The sequence below is a fragment of the Belonocnema kinseyi genome, chromosome 5 (genome assembly GCF_010883055.1).
Source record: "Belonocnema kinseyi isolate 2016_QV_RU_SX_M_011 chromosome 5, B_treatae_v1, whole genome shotgun sequence".
Classification (NCBI taxonomy): Eukaryota; Metazoa; Arthropoda; class Insecta; order Hymenoptera; family Cynipidae; genus Belonocnema; species Belonocnema kinseyi.
This window is the reverse complement of record NC_046661.1, coordinates 76,862,094-76,879,580: the sequence shown is the minus strand read 5'-3', so window position 1 is coordinate 76,879,580 and position 17,487 is coordinate 76,862,094. Positions and strand designations below refer to the sequence as shown.

Sequence of the window (17,487 nt, the reverse complement as noted above, 5' to 3'; positions counted from 1 at the left end):
CTTTCAAAAAAACACGTCGAAGATTTTAAAGTAAAATTTTTCAATTCTGCAAGATTAGATAGTGCTAGAAGACATCCAAATAATTTTAAACGATATTTAGAAAATAAAACAAAAATAATTGTAAACCTAAAATGATTTAAATAAATTTTTAGATATGTAGATTTTCAAAAATGTGGAACAACAAACTTAGAAATTTTTAAAAACATTTTTGAAAGTTTTCAAGAGAATACAAACATTTTTTTAAGATTTAATGTTTTTTGTTTAAAATTGAAATATAAACTACTACATTTTTAGTTTAGAATTAATTTCTTTTTGTTGCAAATTCAACTACTTGGGTAAAGTGGAACTACTTCACTAAGTACTTATTTTTTTATTGACGATACATCATTTGACTTGAAAATTAACTTTCTTGTTGATAATTCATATTTTTGGTTTAAAAATTCCACTATTTGGTTAAAGATCAAGATTAAGATGATAAAGATGATGCTAGTAAACTTATAAGCACGATTCTAGGGTTAATAAACTCGTTCAGATTTCTATACTTCTTGAACTTTTACATCTCTACGACGTTTCAAGTAAAAAAAAAATGAACAAAATGGTAAAACACCTATATTGCATAATCAACAGGGGGTCCAAAGAAATTCCATTAATAACATACCATTACGTGTAATCATCCACCATACGTTTTGGTCTTTAGAGTCTGAAACTCGCATCACGCCGTGCGAGACGAAGGCGTTAATGTTAATTGAAGAGGAGGCAGAAAGACTTTCGATAATTACAGGTGAATTCGTTATTAATTATATCTCATTAATCACACGGTAAAATATGTCCTTGATTAAAATTCTCTTCGTTCAAATCACGTTTTGGGCAACACAACAAAATTCAGACACGTGACGAAATTAACTTTCAAGGGCGAGCCGAAGGCGAGCTGTAAGCGAGTCGAAGACAAAGTCGGAAACGACCCGAAGCACCAGTTGATACAATATTTTTTGACAGCTCGAAGTGCTCTTAAAACAGGCCATAGATATCATATTGAATTCAATATAGAACGCTTAAGATATAAGGTCTATGAATATATTACAGTCTCAACAAAATAGTCAAATTTTCAACCAAACATGATTATTTTTCTTTCATAAAAGAGGTACATTTTTAATGGAAGAGTTGAGTTTTCAAGCTAAAAAGTCGAAAGTTTGAGAAAAGAGTTGACTTTCAGCCTAAGAGATGAATTTTCAGCCAAGAAACATGATTTTTCAACTAAGGTGTTGAATCTTCAACAAACCAAAAAGTTAACTTAAACAGTGTGCATCAAGAACCAAATAGTTGAACTTAAAAACAAAAGAGATGAACTTTAATCATAAAGTTGAAATTTTCACCTAAAATTACGTATTTTAAAACAAACAGTGGAATTGTTAGACGAAAAATAATTAACTTTAACCACTAACAGTTTAATTTGTAACAAAACAGTCGAACCTTTAACCCAAAGAGACGAATTGTTTAGAAGAATTTTAACTTTCAACCAAAAATCTTTCAACGAATAAAAATGAATTTTGAAACAAAATATATAACTTATTAATAAAATAGTTGAAATTAAAAAAAAAAAATTACATTTTCTACATTATAGTTGCATTTCTAACGTCATAGTTGAAATTTCAACAAACCTAGTAATTGATTATCAACCAAACAGTTGGATTTACAATTTAATAGTTGAAATTTCAAGAAAACATGATGAATTTTCCACCAAAAATTAAATTTTCAAGCCACAAGGCTTTTTCTAACCAAAAGGACAAAAAATTAAACAAAACAGTTAAATTTTAAACTAGATAATTAAATTTTTAACAAAATATTTGAATTTTTAACACAATAATTAAAATTCAAACAAAATAGGTTAAATTTTAACTAAGATTGTGAATATTCAACAACAAAATAGATTAATAGATTAATTTATAACAATAAGAAAATATTAAATTTCTAACAAAAGGGATGAATTTTTAAACCAGAAAGACCAATTTTTAAGAAAAGAATTCAATTTTTAAACAGGAAAGTATTTGCAGTATAAAGAGAGAAAAAAATCAACAAAATTGTCATATTTTCAAAGCAAAAAGGTGAGTTCTTTGAAAAACACTGAAATGCCCAACCGAATGGTTAAACTTTTAAACAAAAAAGTTTAAACTCTAACCAAAAAAATAAAATGTAAATAAAATTAGTCTTTACTTGAAAAGTTGAACCTTCGATCAAGTGGTTTAATTTTTAATAAAGAAAACAGTTGCATTTTTAAGCCAAAAAGACGAATTTTCCACAAAACACTTAAATTTCCACCCAAAAATATTTTGATTTTCTTACTGGGTTCTATTAATTCGTTTCCCATTTAAGTAGAAAAACGAGAACAAGGGAAATGGCGGTAAAGCCTGCTAGAAATAAATAAGAATTTTTATCAAATTTATAGGCGAAAAAATAATCTTATAAAAATATTGAAATTCATTTTCAATACTATTAAAATACTTGGTTAGAAAAATGGAAATTTTGCCTAGAAAATGAAGTTAATTTTCCATTAGAAACTTTTTTTATTTCGGACTATACCTCGCGTCATGTCTGTCATTTTCTGACATTATCACTATTCATACAATTATAAAGTTAAACTTGTTCTAAATAATATAATTTTTTTTCATTCAATTAATTTGCTTACGATCCTTTAAATTAAAACTGTCTTAGAAATCTATAATTACAAGTCAGTCAGACCCAATGACCTCCTGTATAACTTCTTCCTCTTATACTTTCCCCTCTCCTCGCTTTCCAAGCTAACACTCCCCTTCCACTACTTGCCTTTCCCACTTGCCCCTCCCATCATTTCACGCCAATTCCCTTATTTCTTCTGTACTTATTTCCTTTTACTTCCCTTCCATCATTTTCCGTCACTTTCCCTACAGTCCCTCCACTCACTTCACAATACCTCTACTTCCCTTCACCTCATTTCACTTCTCTTTCCCTTTTCTTATTTCCCCTTACTTTCCCTCTCCTAATTTCCCCTTTTCTTCATCTACTTTCTCTACTATAATTTCCCCTTCATTCAATTCCCCTATTTCCACTACTATCGTTTACACTAATTTCTTCTACTTTCTCTCCTATCATTTCCACTAGTTCCCTTCCTCTTGTTTCCCCCTACTTCCACCCACTGACTTCTCCTATTTCCACGCCTCTCATTTCCGTCACTTTCTCTGAAATTATTTCCTCTCACTTTCCTTCTCTTCCTCACTTCGCTTTTTCTCACTTTATCTACTTTCCAGAATAATATTAAGTGTTTTTGATCAGGGTAAAAATGATTAAAGATTATTTTAATTTTGTTGATATTTTGTACGTATATTCTATTAGCCATGAAGCTTTGGCTCCATGATATGGAGCCTCCTCAGGATAGATTACATTTCTTCTACTCTAGAATAAGCAACATTACATTTTTATTATAAATGCCTAAGTTTTAAACTTATGTAAATTATTCAGTGATAATTTAATAACCTAAAAAAACTTACTGATGTTTGTTATTATACATTATTGAATGGAGTACATATAATACAATGTAAAATCATTTTGTAGCTATAATTAATATAATATAATCATCTAATTATATTAATTATTATAATTGATTTATCTACTCTGCCTTCCCACACTTACCCTACCCTCATTTTCTCTTACTCTAGTTTCACTCATCTCATTCTCCCTTATTTTCGCTAATTCTTCTGCACCTTATTTCATCCAATTTACACTCTCTTCCCGCCTACTTACTTCCTTACTTCTCTTCTGATTATTTACTCTTACTTTCCTTCTTCTTAATTTCTCTCGCTTACCCTCTCCTAATTTGCCCTTCGCTTAGCCTACTCCTCCAGGCTCATTTTTTCTCATTTTTACTCTTCTGGATTCCCTTCACTTTCCCACTACTCACTTCTCCTCCTCCTCCTCATAACGTCTACGCTTATTTCTGCCCCCCCCCCCCTATAATCTCCCCTTCTTTCACTGGTTGTCCCTCACTTCCATCCACTCACTTCGCTTACTTTTCCTGACCTCATTTACTCAACTTTCTCTATCCTATTGCCCACCATTTCGCTAATTCTCCTCCTGTAATTTCCCCTCACTTCTTTCATTTACACTTACCTTATTTTCCTTAATTTCTCTTAATTTCCCATCCTTCTCTTTCCTCATTTCGCCTTAGTTCCTGCCTAATCACTTCGCTTCCTTCCCCTTCTTCCTCCCCTTATTTCTCCTTACTTTCCTTCTCCTTATTTCTTCTTATTTCTCCTCACTTTCCCTCTCTTTATTTCCCCTCATTTTCCTTCTCCTTAATTGTCCTCACTTTCCTTCTTCTTACTCCCCCTCACTCTTTTTCTTCTTATTTTCCCTCAATTTCCCTACTCCCCTCCCGAAATTTCCCTTTACTTCCTCTACATTCCCTTAGCAATGATCATGAGGAATATCGATTTCATTAGGAATCATTTTATTAAACGATTACAGCTATCATTTTGTTCTTGTCAGATCTTTTTTGTTTTTTTTTGCGTCACATTGGAGAATGGTGAGATTTTGATTCACACAAGAAGTAAGTGTGAGAATGTGCACTCTGCAGAAACCTTTCTCGCTTTCTTTTCTACGTATGAAGACTCGCCGTTGGAGCACATAGGTGCATCTACATTTGAAAATCTACATCTACCTACCTCCTGGACTATTGGCCCTGTCGCATTATTCACGCCGGAATCAGCACCAAAAAACGACCAGTCGTGCACCCTCGCTGGCTCGTGAAATTCGATTCGGCCACCGAAAGTCCACGCCTGTCTTTGTCTTTTCTTCTTCCTTCGCTGAGGAATGGCCTGGTGATGGAAGGGAAATTTTCTTGATAAAGATCAATTTAGTAAGTACACATTTTATTATTTTTCAGGTGGAGAACAATAATTTTTAAGAAACCCTGCTCAAAAAGTTGGATAGGATGTGATGAGAAAAATAAACAATTTTCAATTTGTTTTCGGTTTCGAGAATTTGAGGCCGTCCTTTTGAACACAATTTATGTATTGGTACCATTTTGGAATTTTAATTAGAAGGTTTAGAATTTAAAGTATAATAAATTGCATTTTTAACAAAATAATTGAATTTTTAGCCAAAAAGGATTAATACTCTACAAAAAGAGATGAATTTTCAATAACGAAAGAGATGATTTTTCAAGCTAAAATGTCGAATGTTTAAGAAAATAATTGACTTAAACCCCGAAAAGATAAATTTTCGACCAAGGAAGATAATTATTTAACCAAAATAATAAAACGAATTTTGAAGACAAATAAAATCAATTTTAGACCAAGCACTTGTATTTACACTCAAATTTTTTAATTTTTAAGCAAAGAGACAAATTTTTAACCGAATACTTCAATGTTCAACCCACGAAAACGAATCTTTAATCAAATAGTCGAATTAAAAAAAAAAGAATGAAACCGAAATGGACAAGGAGGGGAAAACAGCACGGTAATTCAATAGACTACTGGGTTCTCAGAACAGGTAATAATATTCGGAGTAATTCAGGTAATCCAAGTGATCCAGTTTATTTCATCTATAATTAAGGATAATCCACTTGTAATCCAGGTAAAGTAAAGTGATTTAGCTCATTCAAGTAATACACTTATAATTCAGTTCTAAACCAGAGTAATACACTTGTAATCTGGACCAGTCCACAGAAATACATTTGTAATATAATGATTCGGAGTAATTCATGCAATGCAAGTAATCCAGTTTAATTCACTTATAGTTCAGGATAATCGACTTGTAAGCCAGCTAAATTTACAGTGATCCAGGTAATGTGAACCAAGTAATGCATTTGTAATCCAGTTCTAATCCAACATAACCAATATGTAATCCAATGTAAACGAGAGTAGTACCATTGTAATCCAAATACTTTCGGAGTAATTCAGGTGATAGAAGTGATCCGCTTGTAATCCAGGTTGATAAAAATATAATTCAAAGTAATTCACTTGTAATCTAGATCATTCGAAGTGATTACGTTAATCTATCTCATTAACTTGTAATTAAGAGCAATCAGAGTAAGTGTAATTTACATGTGCTATATATAAACAGTTTTCAACTATTTTGTTGGAAATTTGCCATTTTCAATAGAAAATAATTCTTCTTTGTTGAAAAATTTAACTTCATAGAAAAAATTTCTATTTTTGATTAAAGAATTTAACTATTTTGTTAGGAAACTTATTTTTTTTTAAATTGAACTATATTGTTAAAAACTCGATTTTTTCTGTTAAGATGTAGTTCTTAATATCAACAGTTAACTGTTTCCTTCTTGAGTAAAATTTGTTTTGCATAGTTCAAAATTGATGTATTTTGTCGAAATTTTATTCTTTTTGGTTAAAAATTTAAAATTTTGATTGAGAATTCATGTTTTTGCTTTAAAAAATTATGTATTTCGCTGAGAATTCCTCCTTTTTGGCAAAAAAAAAACCTAATCTTCATGATTGAAAACTCGTCATTTTTCTTGAAACCTAAACTGTTTTATAGGAAAATCATTCTTTTTTTTGTCAAAAATTAATTTTTAATTTGAAACTGTAACTTTTTTTAATTCATCTTCTTGGTACACTTGAACTGTTTTTATATTAAAATTCCAATCTATTTTTGTTGTGATATTAACTATTACATTTTGTTGTTGAAAATTCATCTTTTCTGGTTAAAAATTAATCTACTTTGTGAAAAAATTAAGAATATTGCTGAAAAGTAATTTTTCGGTTAAAGATTCTTCATTTTAGCCGAAAAATTATCTTCCCGGTTAAAAACTAAACTATCTTTTATAAAAAATCGTTGTTTATCGGTTGAAAATATAGTTTTTAATTGAAAATATAAATATTCCAGTTTAAAATTAATTATTTCAGTTGCAAATTCATCTCTTTGATTAAAGTTTCGTTTTTTTTGTTGATAATTATAACTAAAAATGTAACAATTCTATTTTTGGAAGAAAATTGGTCTTTCATAGAACTATTGCATTTACAAACCAAATATTAAAACTTTAAAACAAAATTTATGGATTTTTTTAGGAAAAAAAACTATATAAAACAAGTGACTTCAATAAAAAAAGACGAAATTTTAATAAAGTTTCATAATCCATCAGTTGTATTATCAACCGATGAAGATCAAATTGTTACCAAAGGGATACATTAAAAAAAAAATTAGAGAAATTGTTAAATTTTCAAACCAAAAAGGCGAATTGTTCAGAAAACAATTGAATTTTCAACACTAAAATAGTTATTTTGAACTAAAAAGTTAATTTTCAGCCAAATAATGAAATCTGTTATGAAAATAATAGAATTTTTATTCCATACAGATGAGTTTTCAATAAAACAGTTGAATTTGTAATCCAAAAAGACGATATTTCTGCAAAAAAGTTGAAATTGCAACCAAAAAAGGTAAGTTTCAGCCAAATAGTTGAATTTATAACTAAAAACGATCAATTAAAAAATATATATAATAGTTCAATTAGAACTTGAAAAATCGATTTTCAACCAAAAAAGTCATTTTTAGCTAACGAAATAGATTTACAACTAAAAAAATTGAAAAAGCGAAAAATGTAAATTTTCACATTTCAACCTAAAAAAGTAAAATTTCTATGAAAATAAATAAAGTTGAACTAACCATCCAACAACTGGACAATCAAATTTTACAGTATAATAAAATAGTTTTAAAAAACAGAAGATTTTTGAAGAAATAATCAAATTTTCTAACTATTAAATGAATTTTCAAGAAAAGCGACGTACTTTTAACCAAAAAAGACGAATTTTCAGTGTAAAAGTTAATGTTTACAAAAAAAAAAAAGTTTACACGAAACTAGTGAAATTTTCAAGCAAATGATGAATTTTCAACTAAAATTATGAATCTTCAACAAAGAAATTAATTTTTAACAAAGTCATTCAACTTTCAAGCAAGCAATTTAATTTTCAACTGAAAGGATGAGTTTTTAGCGAATAAAGTAATAATATTTCAAACAAAAAAAAAAGATTTTAGCGTAAAATGAAAAACAATTGCATACAACAAGAAAAGAATTTCGAAAAAAATATTTGAACTCTCAACAAAGAAGTTGAATTTTTCACTAAAAAGGATCACTTCAACAAAATTGTTAAATTTTAAACCAAATAATATAATTCCTGACTGAAATATAATCGTCGAGTGGAAGCAACTGAGACATATGGAAAGCAAATTACTAACAAGAATATTATAACAGGGTGGCCACAAAAATTAATTTTTAAAATTCCCTAACTTTTTCCTGATCGATTTCTTATTTTCACCGGCGATTAATTCTTAAAGTCCGTAATATTAATCTTGTAACATTTTTAACATAAAATCTTATATAAACGGAATAAAACAACTTCAAATTAAAATTTAAAAAATACATTTTTTATCTCTGACAGTTATTTAAAGTGCTTCTTATAGAAAGTCCCTGACTTTTACCAGATTTTTTTCCGAATCCTTGAATTTTTCCTGATTTCCAGGTTGTCTAATTTCCCGGCTTTCCCTGACCCACGGCCACCCTGACATCCTGTCTACCAATTATAAAAATGCGAACATTGTTTCTGAATCCCAACAAGTACTCATCAAAGAATCCTTTTTTACAATCATCTCATTTCGGGATCATCAGTCTTCAATTATCCCGTACAGGTGTGCCCGCGAGTGCTTAGGTCGCGGCCCTCGTGATCCTGCAAATATAGACGTAAGGCAGGCTTTGGGTCGCGCGAATATAACTCAAACTAAAGCAAAGCAGGGTAGCGTTACGATCTACCTATACATATCCATAAAAGAGCAAGACAGAAAGAAAAATCGAAAGAAAAAAGAGAAAGAAAGAATGAGTGAATAAAAGAGAGAGAGAGAGCAAGGGTTCTCCAAGATTCCAGGTGAGAAAGAGTGCGAGAGAGAGGTAAGGTAGGTAGGATCGTAGAGGTAACATCGTAGAGAGGCTGGGACCTGATCCCAAAGGTAGGAGCACTTGGTTGGTGAGACCAGTCCATCGCGGGCCCTCCTCTCGTACGAACGCGTTTACTTTCCGGCACCTCGTTTCACTCCCCATGTGCTACCAACCCCCATTAAATTTCCCATATTAAGACATACCTCCCATACGAAAAAAACCCACAGGTGTTCCAATCACCTTCTCATCACTATTGATGGTCGGATTTCAGTGATCTGGTTACTTTAGCTAGAGCTAATATAAATAGGATCCATTCATAACTACTAATGAATCATCTAGAAGCTAATTAAGTAAAGCACACGGTTTGGGACCAGTGTTAATAACTATTGACTAATGATAATAATTGATAAACCAGGGTTAGAAGCTATTAACTAATGGTTAGTGATTGTGATTATAGTGATGTTTTTAAAACTTTGAAAAGGGGGATTAACAGAAAGGTTTTATTAGATTACGAACTGAATCGTGATGAAAATATTGATGAAGCGATATCAGTCGACTGGTACCTTTAGTAAGAGACTCTTATAAATACAATCTTACAACTCTTTCCAAGATCTGAAGTTTATTCTTCATGAGGATAGTAATTCCCAAGGACTTAGGATTGATCTCTGCGAGATAAAAGTCTTAGGCTGATGTTTGTTTAGGGGAAACCCCTAAGGGTTGAGCAACAAGTTAGGAAAGAGAGAATTAGTGTAAAAGAACAACAAGAAGAGTAGAGAGGACAACAATAAAAACAAAAAAAGGACAATAAGAAAGACTAAAAATAACCGAAAGCAACAAGGGTAGCGGACAACTATAACGAGGACAGGATATCCGAAACCTAACAATCGGATAATCCCTTTACAGATCCGGCAGGATTCTATTGTCCCGAAATACCCAATTAAAACTCGAAATCCAAAAATAATACCCAAATCTCTATCCTGCTAGTAAATTTGATTGATTTCCGATCGAATCCCCAAAATTGATTCGTCTCACCACAGCGAAAACTGAATGACGTGTGTCGAACCATGATAGCAAACATTGCTAAACTGTACATTGTTGAATCTTCAAGCCGATATGCGATAAAGGTCACACACATCGAGTCCCGGAAGTGAGGCTGTTGGACACGCTGGTGCTTTTGAATTGGTGTCGATTAGCATTGGTCTGATGAGTGATGATGGTTCCAGATTTTTTTTCCGTCGGACAATAAAACGCTCAAGACAGAAAGCTAGTTTTGCAAATTAGAGTCTAGTCTGGTACTTTTCCATCAAAATAGAACTGGACAGAAAACCTAGATACACAGATGTAACTCTGGTTTTTAATGTAATTTTCTAATCAAGAATGATCTAGAAGTGGATTGAAATTGACTAATTGATCATTTCATGAAAAGAGAGTTTGCAAATTGGACAAATGGAGAACTGGTTTAAAACCGGAAGGGGATTCGGAGGTCTTCCGGTTTGATTGTTTCGTTTCTTCGACCCAGAACCACTCGGCCGTCAAGTCTCGCCGGTTTCGTCTCGATATCGTGTTCCGTCGATCGACTTACCGGATCGGATCGTCTTCCCTTCTTTGTGAGACCTTAGTAACCTCCATATAGATCTGAGATGTTTGTGGATGTAGTCCGATCTTTGTCGAGACTTTAAGGATCATTTTTGGCTTTTTTTTCTTTAAGTGAGTGGTATTTTTAGTAATGTGGTCTTTTTCGGATCAGTGAGGGATGTGTCTAAAAGCTCTTGGCTGGAGATTTCAATGCCGAAGGCACGGAAGATGAGAGAGAGTGCTCCAACGATTGTGTCGTGAAATCAATGAACAGGGTGCTTGTGATGTAAGAGATGCGTCGCGGTGACATCGCGGTGACCGCGATTGCCCTTCTGATTCTTGGGCAGATGCAAGGACCTCGACAATCCAGGTAAGAATTGTCAACATATGATTTAAATTCAAAAAAAATAGCACCTTGCTTTTGGATTTTTTAGTAATGTTCAGTCCCTCTTTACATGAGAACGATCATCATACAATTCGATAATATGTATTTTCCTTATCCTTCTAGTGATGATCCAGTTTCGACTACAGGGTTATCTAATAATCAGTCAATTTGAAATTTTCGGGGTTTACCCGTTCTTTTATTCTCATCACATTTTCTTTCCGCGAAATATTCCAATCTACAGAGTCCTTGTAATTTGTTCCCAATCGTCGCGAAGAAAAAAAATGTTCATTAACCACAGACTGAAGTACTGAATATTAATTGAAATTGCATTGCCTATCACGCGTATGACACTACCTGTTTTTATAATTTTTTAAAGAAGATATTGCAAAAGTTGTGCAAATTTCAATGGTTTCTTAAATCTTGAATAAAACATATTTTATTCAACATTTGTCAATGTGTTTAAAATAGTTTTAAAGGTAAATTTCTGCAAAATTTTACCAACTGTTAACCATTATTGTAGATAATATTGCTCGCATGGTGCAACATTCTTAAAGTTTAAATGAGAATGTATCAACTTTTTAAAATTTTTATCATAATGGAATTTATTTAAACTATTTAAAATATTGAAGTTTGTACTAGTTTTGAAATATCTTCTTGAATTGTATAGAATTAACATTGATATTTCCCGATTAAATAAAATATCCGGGTTTCCAAATATTCCCAAATTTCCCGATTTTATCAAATTCCGTTAAATAACTTTATAATTCTCCTTAAATTTTATGGAAATCACACAAAAATCAATTGAATTATACTAAATCTATTCGCAAACTTTGAATGTCATTGAATTCACCTTTCATTCGATTCAATTCCCCTGAATTCCTTTATATTCAACTGCTTCAAATGAATTTCACCTAGTGTCATATAAACCCATAAAATCTCAAGAATTACAAAAAATTTCGCTGATTTGCATTCAATTTGATTTCAATAATTTTTCATTAAGCCTGTTGAAATTCATTGAATACTGCTAAATGCCACTAAAATCGAATGAATTACATTTAATTGTGTATAATTAAATTAAATTTTGTTGAATGCCACAAAATAGCATTTAATTCCATTTAATTTCCGTTTATCCATTCAATTCAGCCGAAATCACTTTGGATTCCATTGATTTCATTTATACTTTTTATCTGGCATTCAGCTGAATTCATTTGAATTTAACTTGATTTCAGTTAAATCGATTTTCATATGTGACTGAAGTTTGCAACGCTTATAAACGAAATTGTAAAATTTCCGAAATTTCTACCAGTGATTATTTGCACCTGGTGACAGTTAAAAAAATTAGTTTAATCCCAATAATTCTTAATAGCTCACTAAGTTTTACACACCTAGGGACTTTGAAAATTATATAGAAAATAAAAAACAACATTTTATTTTCATTTATAAACGTTGCAAACTTCAATTACGTATTTTCATTTCTATTAATTCCATTGAGTTCCATAATATTATTTGATTTTCGAGAATTTCATCGTATGCTGTTGAATTCTATTAAATCATGTCCAATCATCTAATCCTTTTTAACACTAGAAAATTAAATTGATTTCACTAAATGGCATTGAATTCTGTTGAATTTTTATTTTCCAATTAAATTCCTTTTCATTCTATTGAATTTAACCTCCGTATATTTAATTCTCTTGAATTCCAATTAATTACATAAAATTTCAATTATTTACATTGAATTACTTTGAATGTCACTAAATATAATTTAATTTCGACATTTTTCAACAAAAGACACTAAATCCTATTCATATTTCATTAATTATAATTTAATTCTACTGAATTGTATTGATTTCATTAAATAGTCGTTTTTGATTTAGTTGAATTGCTTCAGAATCACTTAAATTTCTTTGAAATTCTGTGATATTTAATTGATTTAAATTTAATTCTAAATTTCACTGCGTTCCGTTGAATTACATTGAACTGCGGTGAATACAGTTGAATGCCATTAAACGAATATATTTCTTTCAAGCTCCAATTAAATCTATTACATTATAATCAATTCATTTAAATTATGTTGCCTTCTACTGGACGCGATTAAATGTCACTGAATGTCATTATTTTAATTAATTCAAATGAATTGCATTAAGTAGAGTTAAATTTGCTCTGAATTTGGTAGAATCAATTTAAATTATCAAACTAAGTTAAAGTATTTTTTTATTAAGTTGAATTCAATTAAATTTCTTTGACATTACTTTAAATTTCGTTAGATGCAGATTTAATTAAATTCAATTCCATTCCATTAGATCATTTCGAATACAGTTTAAATTGCTTTTAACTTATTTGAATTTCTTGATATTCACTCTCATAAAGTTAAACCATTATTGTTATGATTATTTTGAGGAGAATACCATGAATTACTTGAACTCACTTAAGTTGGTATTTCGAGTGATCACAATCGCATTCTTCATAAAAGGTTTTAAAAAGTTGTATTCCGGATAACTATAATTTTAATTAGTGGAATAATAATGAACATACACATGAAAAAATAAAATGAGAAACCTATTTAGTCCATTTCATGACCTTTGAGTATTTTAAAGACCACCTATGTCGTAGAAATCTTCTTCACGAGGAAACATCTATTTCAAAGAAAGATCCATTTTAAAGATAAATCTATTTTAAGGAAGGATCTTTTCTCAGGAAGAATCAATTTTAAAAACAGGTAGTGACTTGACGAGTTGATTGATACCCTTTAGTCTCTTTAGAGATCATCGAACTAGTAGTCCCTCCATCAGTCGATCTTTGATCGATAATCATGAAACAGTATTACAATTCTTCTTTAAAGTCTGATTATCATCATTACTGTCAGACTTATCTCGGGAACATTGAAAAATAGACTGATTAGTAATACATTAAGAAAATGACTCTCGTGTCCAATCAATTTTATAGAAGGGTCAGTGGCGTGATTACTAAAATGGTAATGACGAGGAATATGAATAGATTGAATTAAATATTTCAGTACTTTTATTTCTATAGGCTTCTATGCTATGCTATGAATTCTTTTAAATTTATTCGGTTTTTTGTATTTATTTTACTTTTTAATATTTAGTTTTTGATTTTTATAATTTTATTATATGTATAGCAAGAACCTAGAAATGTTATATTGTAGTTAAAGTGTTAAAAGAAACTAAAGGAAGATAATCAGAATCTTGAAGCATAAAGATTAAATTCAAAAGAATAGCATTTTTCATTATCAGAAAATTAGCAACAATAAGAATATCACAAATCTATAGAAAAAGTCGAAGCAACTGTAGGAACAGAAGAATCAATATTAACAATAATTTTTGATGAAAAGAATTGATTGAAGTTGCTGGAGTCTTTGTGGTTTTAGTCGTGATGCCATATCTTAAGATCTTGATAAGTAAGGGCAGCCAATAGATGATGGGAGAACTGATCAGATTAGAGTGATCTGGATCGTTATTATGAAATTGGAGAAGAAAGGATTGAGATGACTCAATTTTATTTCGGTTGTTCCGAGAGAGCATGTTTTAGAAGATATAAGTCTACCCAACAGTATCAGAGAAGATTATTATCTAATAATTTTAATAACACTTCCTCTATTTAACTCTGCTGATTCTGGTTCTTATAGGTAGTGCAGCAATATTATTATTACAGTTTCTAGGTTTCCTCAGAGAAAGAATATATCATACCTAAGCGATGTATGTTTCTGATTCATAATTTTTAAAAGAAAATGATCTAATCCTCATTATTCATGTTATTATCTATAGTCATTAGTCTTTTATTCATTATTCACAATACAACAACATTTGATTCGAGAAGAAACCCAATTATAAATTAAAGCAAAAATAATAAAAAGAAGGCACAGTAAAATCAGAGTGCTAAAGACAATAAGAATAACAATAGTAAGATACAAATCAAGAACAATATAAACTGCGAGAAGAACAACCAATATAGCCATATGATTAGCAATATTTTGTAGAAAGGCGAATTAATAGCTAATGGGAGGTCTGATCAGATTAAGACGAACTGGATCGTGATGAATAAATTGAGGAAGAGTGGATAGAGATGAGTTAATTGTTTGTTTACCTTAGACGAAAGGTATTTTAACCGATATTTCTTCCCTGCAACTTTTACAAGGAAGATCTAAAAAGATATAATTATAAATAAAAATACAATCTAAAGATATAATACGTCGTTATGGTAATATTCAAGAGCTGTAGGAAGAAAAGTTAAAGAATATTAGGAACAAACACAAAGTAGGAGAAGAAGAAAGCATATTAGAAGAAGAATATGAAAGTAAGCAGGAAAAAATAATAACAAGGAAAACAATAATAAGAAGGAGAACCAAAGAGAAAACATACAGACGAAAAAGAGAAAGAAAAGAACCAATTTTGAAGGATGTCACTAAAGGATATCACATTCGGGATAGACATCAATATAGTCTAAAAGAAAAATAAAAACAATAATAAGAACCAGTAAAAGAAGTTTACAGACAATCTATATTGGGTTGATTTCTTGAAAAAAATATTGACAAACCATTAGAGGCCAACTGCTGAATAAAAATCTAACAATACCTTGTATTTTATGATCATAAAACGCTACAGATTAACCAAGAAGATTTTATAATTCTTCCTCGTTATAGTTCCTAAGGATTGGTTACAATTATTTTGATTAAAATTCGTCATATTAGCAATGGATTGAAGATACCTTAGCCAATGTCAAGGTTGAAATAAGGGTGGGTTTTGGACACACATGTATATATTGATGAAGAGCCCCTAACAGAAGCGGGCCCGGTATAAGGCCCCTTGCAATTAGGCCCATCCAAGCGAGCTGACCATGGCTGGAGGCTGATCCGAGGACCACCTTGGACTCGATATTCGATTTCGAGATAGCAGGTATACCAACTATCGTCGGCACGACACAGAAATCGAAGCTTTCGATCCGTTCGATGTATTTATAAGGTTGATGAATTTCGCGAAGGGCCCAATTGCCTGCGGTCGAATGTCGATGCGACGTCAACTCTCCCGAGATTGGTGGGAAAAAGGAGAGGCCCGGAGGAAATTCTGGAATTCGATTAGGTCCATCCCGAGACGAGATGCTGACAATCTATTCTGGATTTAAGGAACATCAAACTAAATTTATGATCAATCATGCCAGAGAAATTTATGCTGCTTGTCCAAGTTTGAGTTAGTCAGTTCCATGTTTGCGAAGAGGAATTTGATGCTCATCTGAAGCTGAATCTAGAGCAAAAGGATTCTTTTGTTTGGAGTTGAGCATGAAGAATTAAAGAATAAATTTATGTTTTTTTACCAGCTTTTTTGACAGATTGTTAAGTAGGCGTTCTTAATTATGTACGAAATTCGCTTTAGCGAGGACAATTGTGCGAAGAAGGATTAGTTGCGAAAAGTTACGACGTGCGTAACATCGGTGCGTGCCCAGGGAACGTCACGCCTCGTCAAAAACAAACGCCCAACGGCCTCTGCAATAAATTCGAATATGTCGCTATTTACCCTCACAATAAACACCTCGATGGAGGTCGGGGTCGTTTATCTGAATTGTAAAATGTCAATTATAATTGCTAAAAAAGGATGGGCAAATAATTTAGGCCCGGGATAGTTAGTACAATTTGAAAAACAAATTCTCATTTATTTCCTAGTCTGCAACAATTTTTTATCGATTTAAGATTTAATCGATTAAAAAAGTCAAGATTTAGAAGCTGAGCAATTTTATATTGGCAAAATTCAAAAGTAAAGTGCAAATTAAAGTATTCAAAGTGAAACTCTCCTAACTTGTTGAATTCCAAATTATATAATTTCAAATTTAACTTTTTTAAATTGAACCATTTGTCACTTTACACTTACTAATTGAAAAATACAACATTTAAAATTGTTTGATTTTTAAGTAAAATGATAATTATTCAAATCATGCAATTTGAAAAATTAACTCTTTGGTCGAAAATGTAACTTGTTTCGGTTGAAAATTAATCTTGTTTGTTGAAAAATTTAATTTTTGGTTACAATTTCAACTATTAGGTCTACAAATTAATTCGGTGCCTTTACTTTGATGTATTGTAACTCTTTGTCAAACTTGAATTGCATCCTAAGGGAGTTTTAAAGGGCGAGCCTCAAGCGTTAAAACACAATATAGTAAGTGTCGGCCCTGCGGACTTACAGTCAAAAATCATTAGAAAGACAATGTCGTCCGACGTGGAGCATTTAAGACACTGTATGCTTTTTGTATTCCAATTGAAAAATCATCATTTTTTAATCTCTAAAACCACTTTTTACACCTTTTACGTATCATTTCACTTTCTCTTAAGGATAAGAAAATAAGTTCGGTCCCCTCAGCAGCGTTTTATATCTACCTTAGAGCGGGAAACAATTCCAGTTATCAAATATTATAGTGAATGCACCGAATTAATTGGCAAACCTAATATTTGGTTATAACTTTACAATTTTGTTGAAAATACATATTTCATTGTTGAAAAGTCTTCTTTTTTGGTAAAAAATGAACTTTTAATGAAAATTCATCTGTGCTTTGAAACAAAATGTCTTCGAAAATAAAATATTTGTTTGAATTGTAATATTTCTGTGTT

The 17,487-nt window shown here is 31.0% G+C and overlaps 1 protein-coding gene across 2 annotated transcripts in view; it reads left to right on the top strand.

Moving 5' to 3' along the window:
• Window positions 1–8,882: 8,882 nt before the first annotated feature.
• The window catches only part of LOC117172459 (protein Wnt-7b-like), a 196,596-nt gene continuing 187,991 nt past the window's right edge, over window positions 8,883–17,487 (top strand). For both annotated transcript variants that reach the window (XM_033360413.1, XM_033360412.1), the window contains exon 1: window positions 8,883–10,862. In XM_033360413.1, coding sequence (XP_033216304.1) covers window positions 10,786–10,862 — 77 coding nt within the window. In that variant the 5' untranslated portion in view covers window positions 8,883–10,785. The remainder of the gene's footprint in view (window positions 10,863–17,487) is intronic.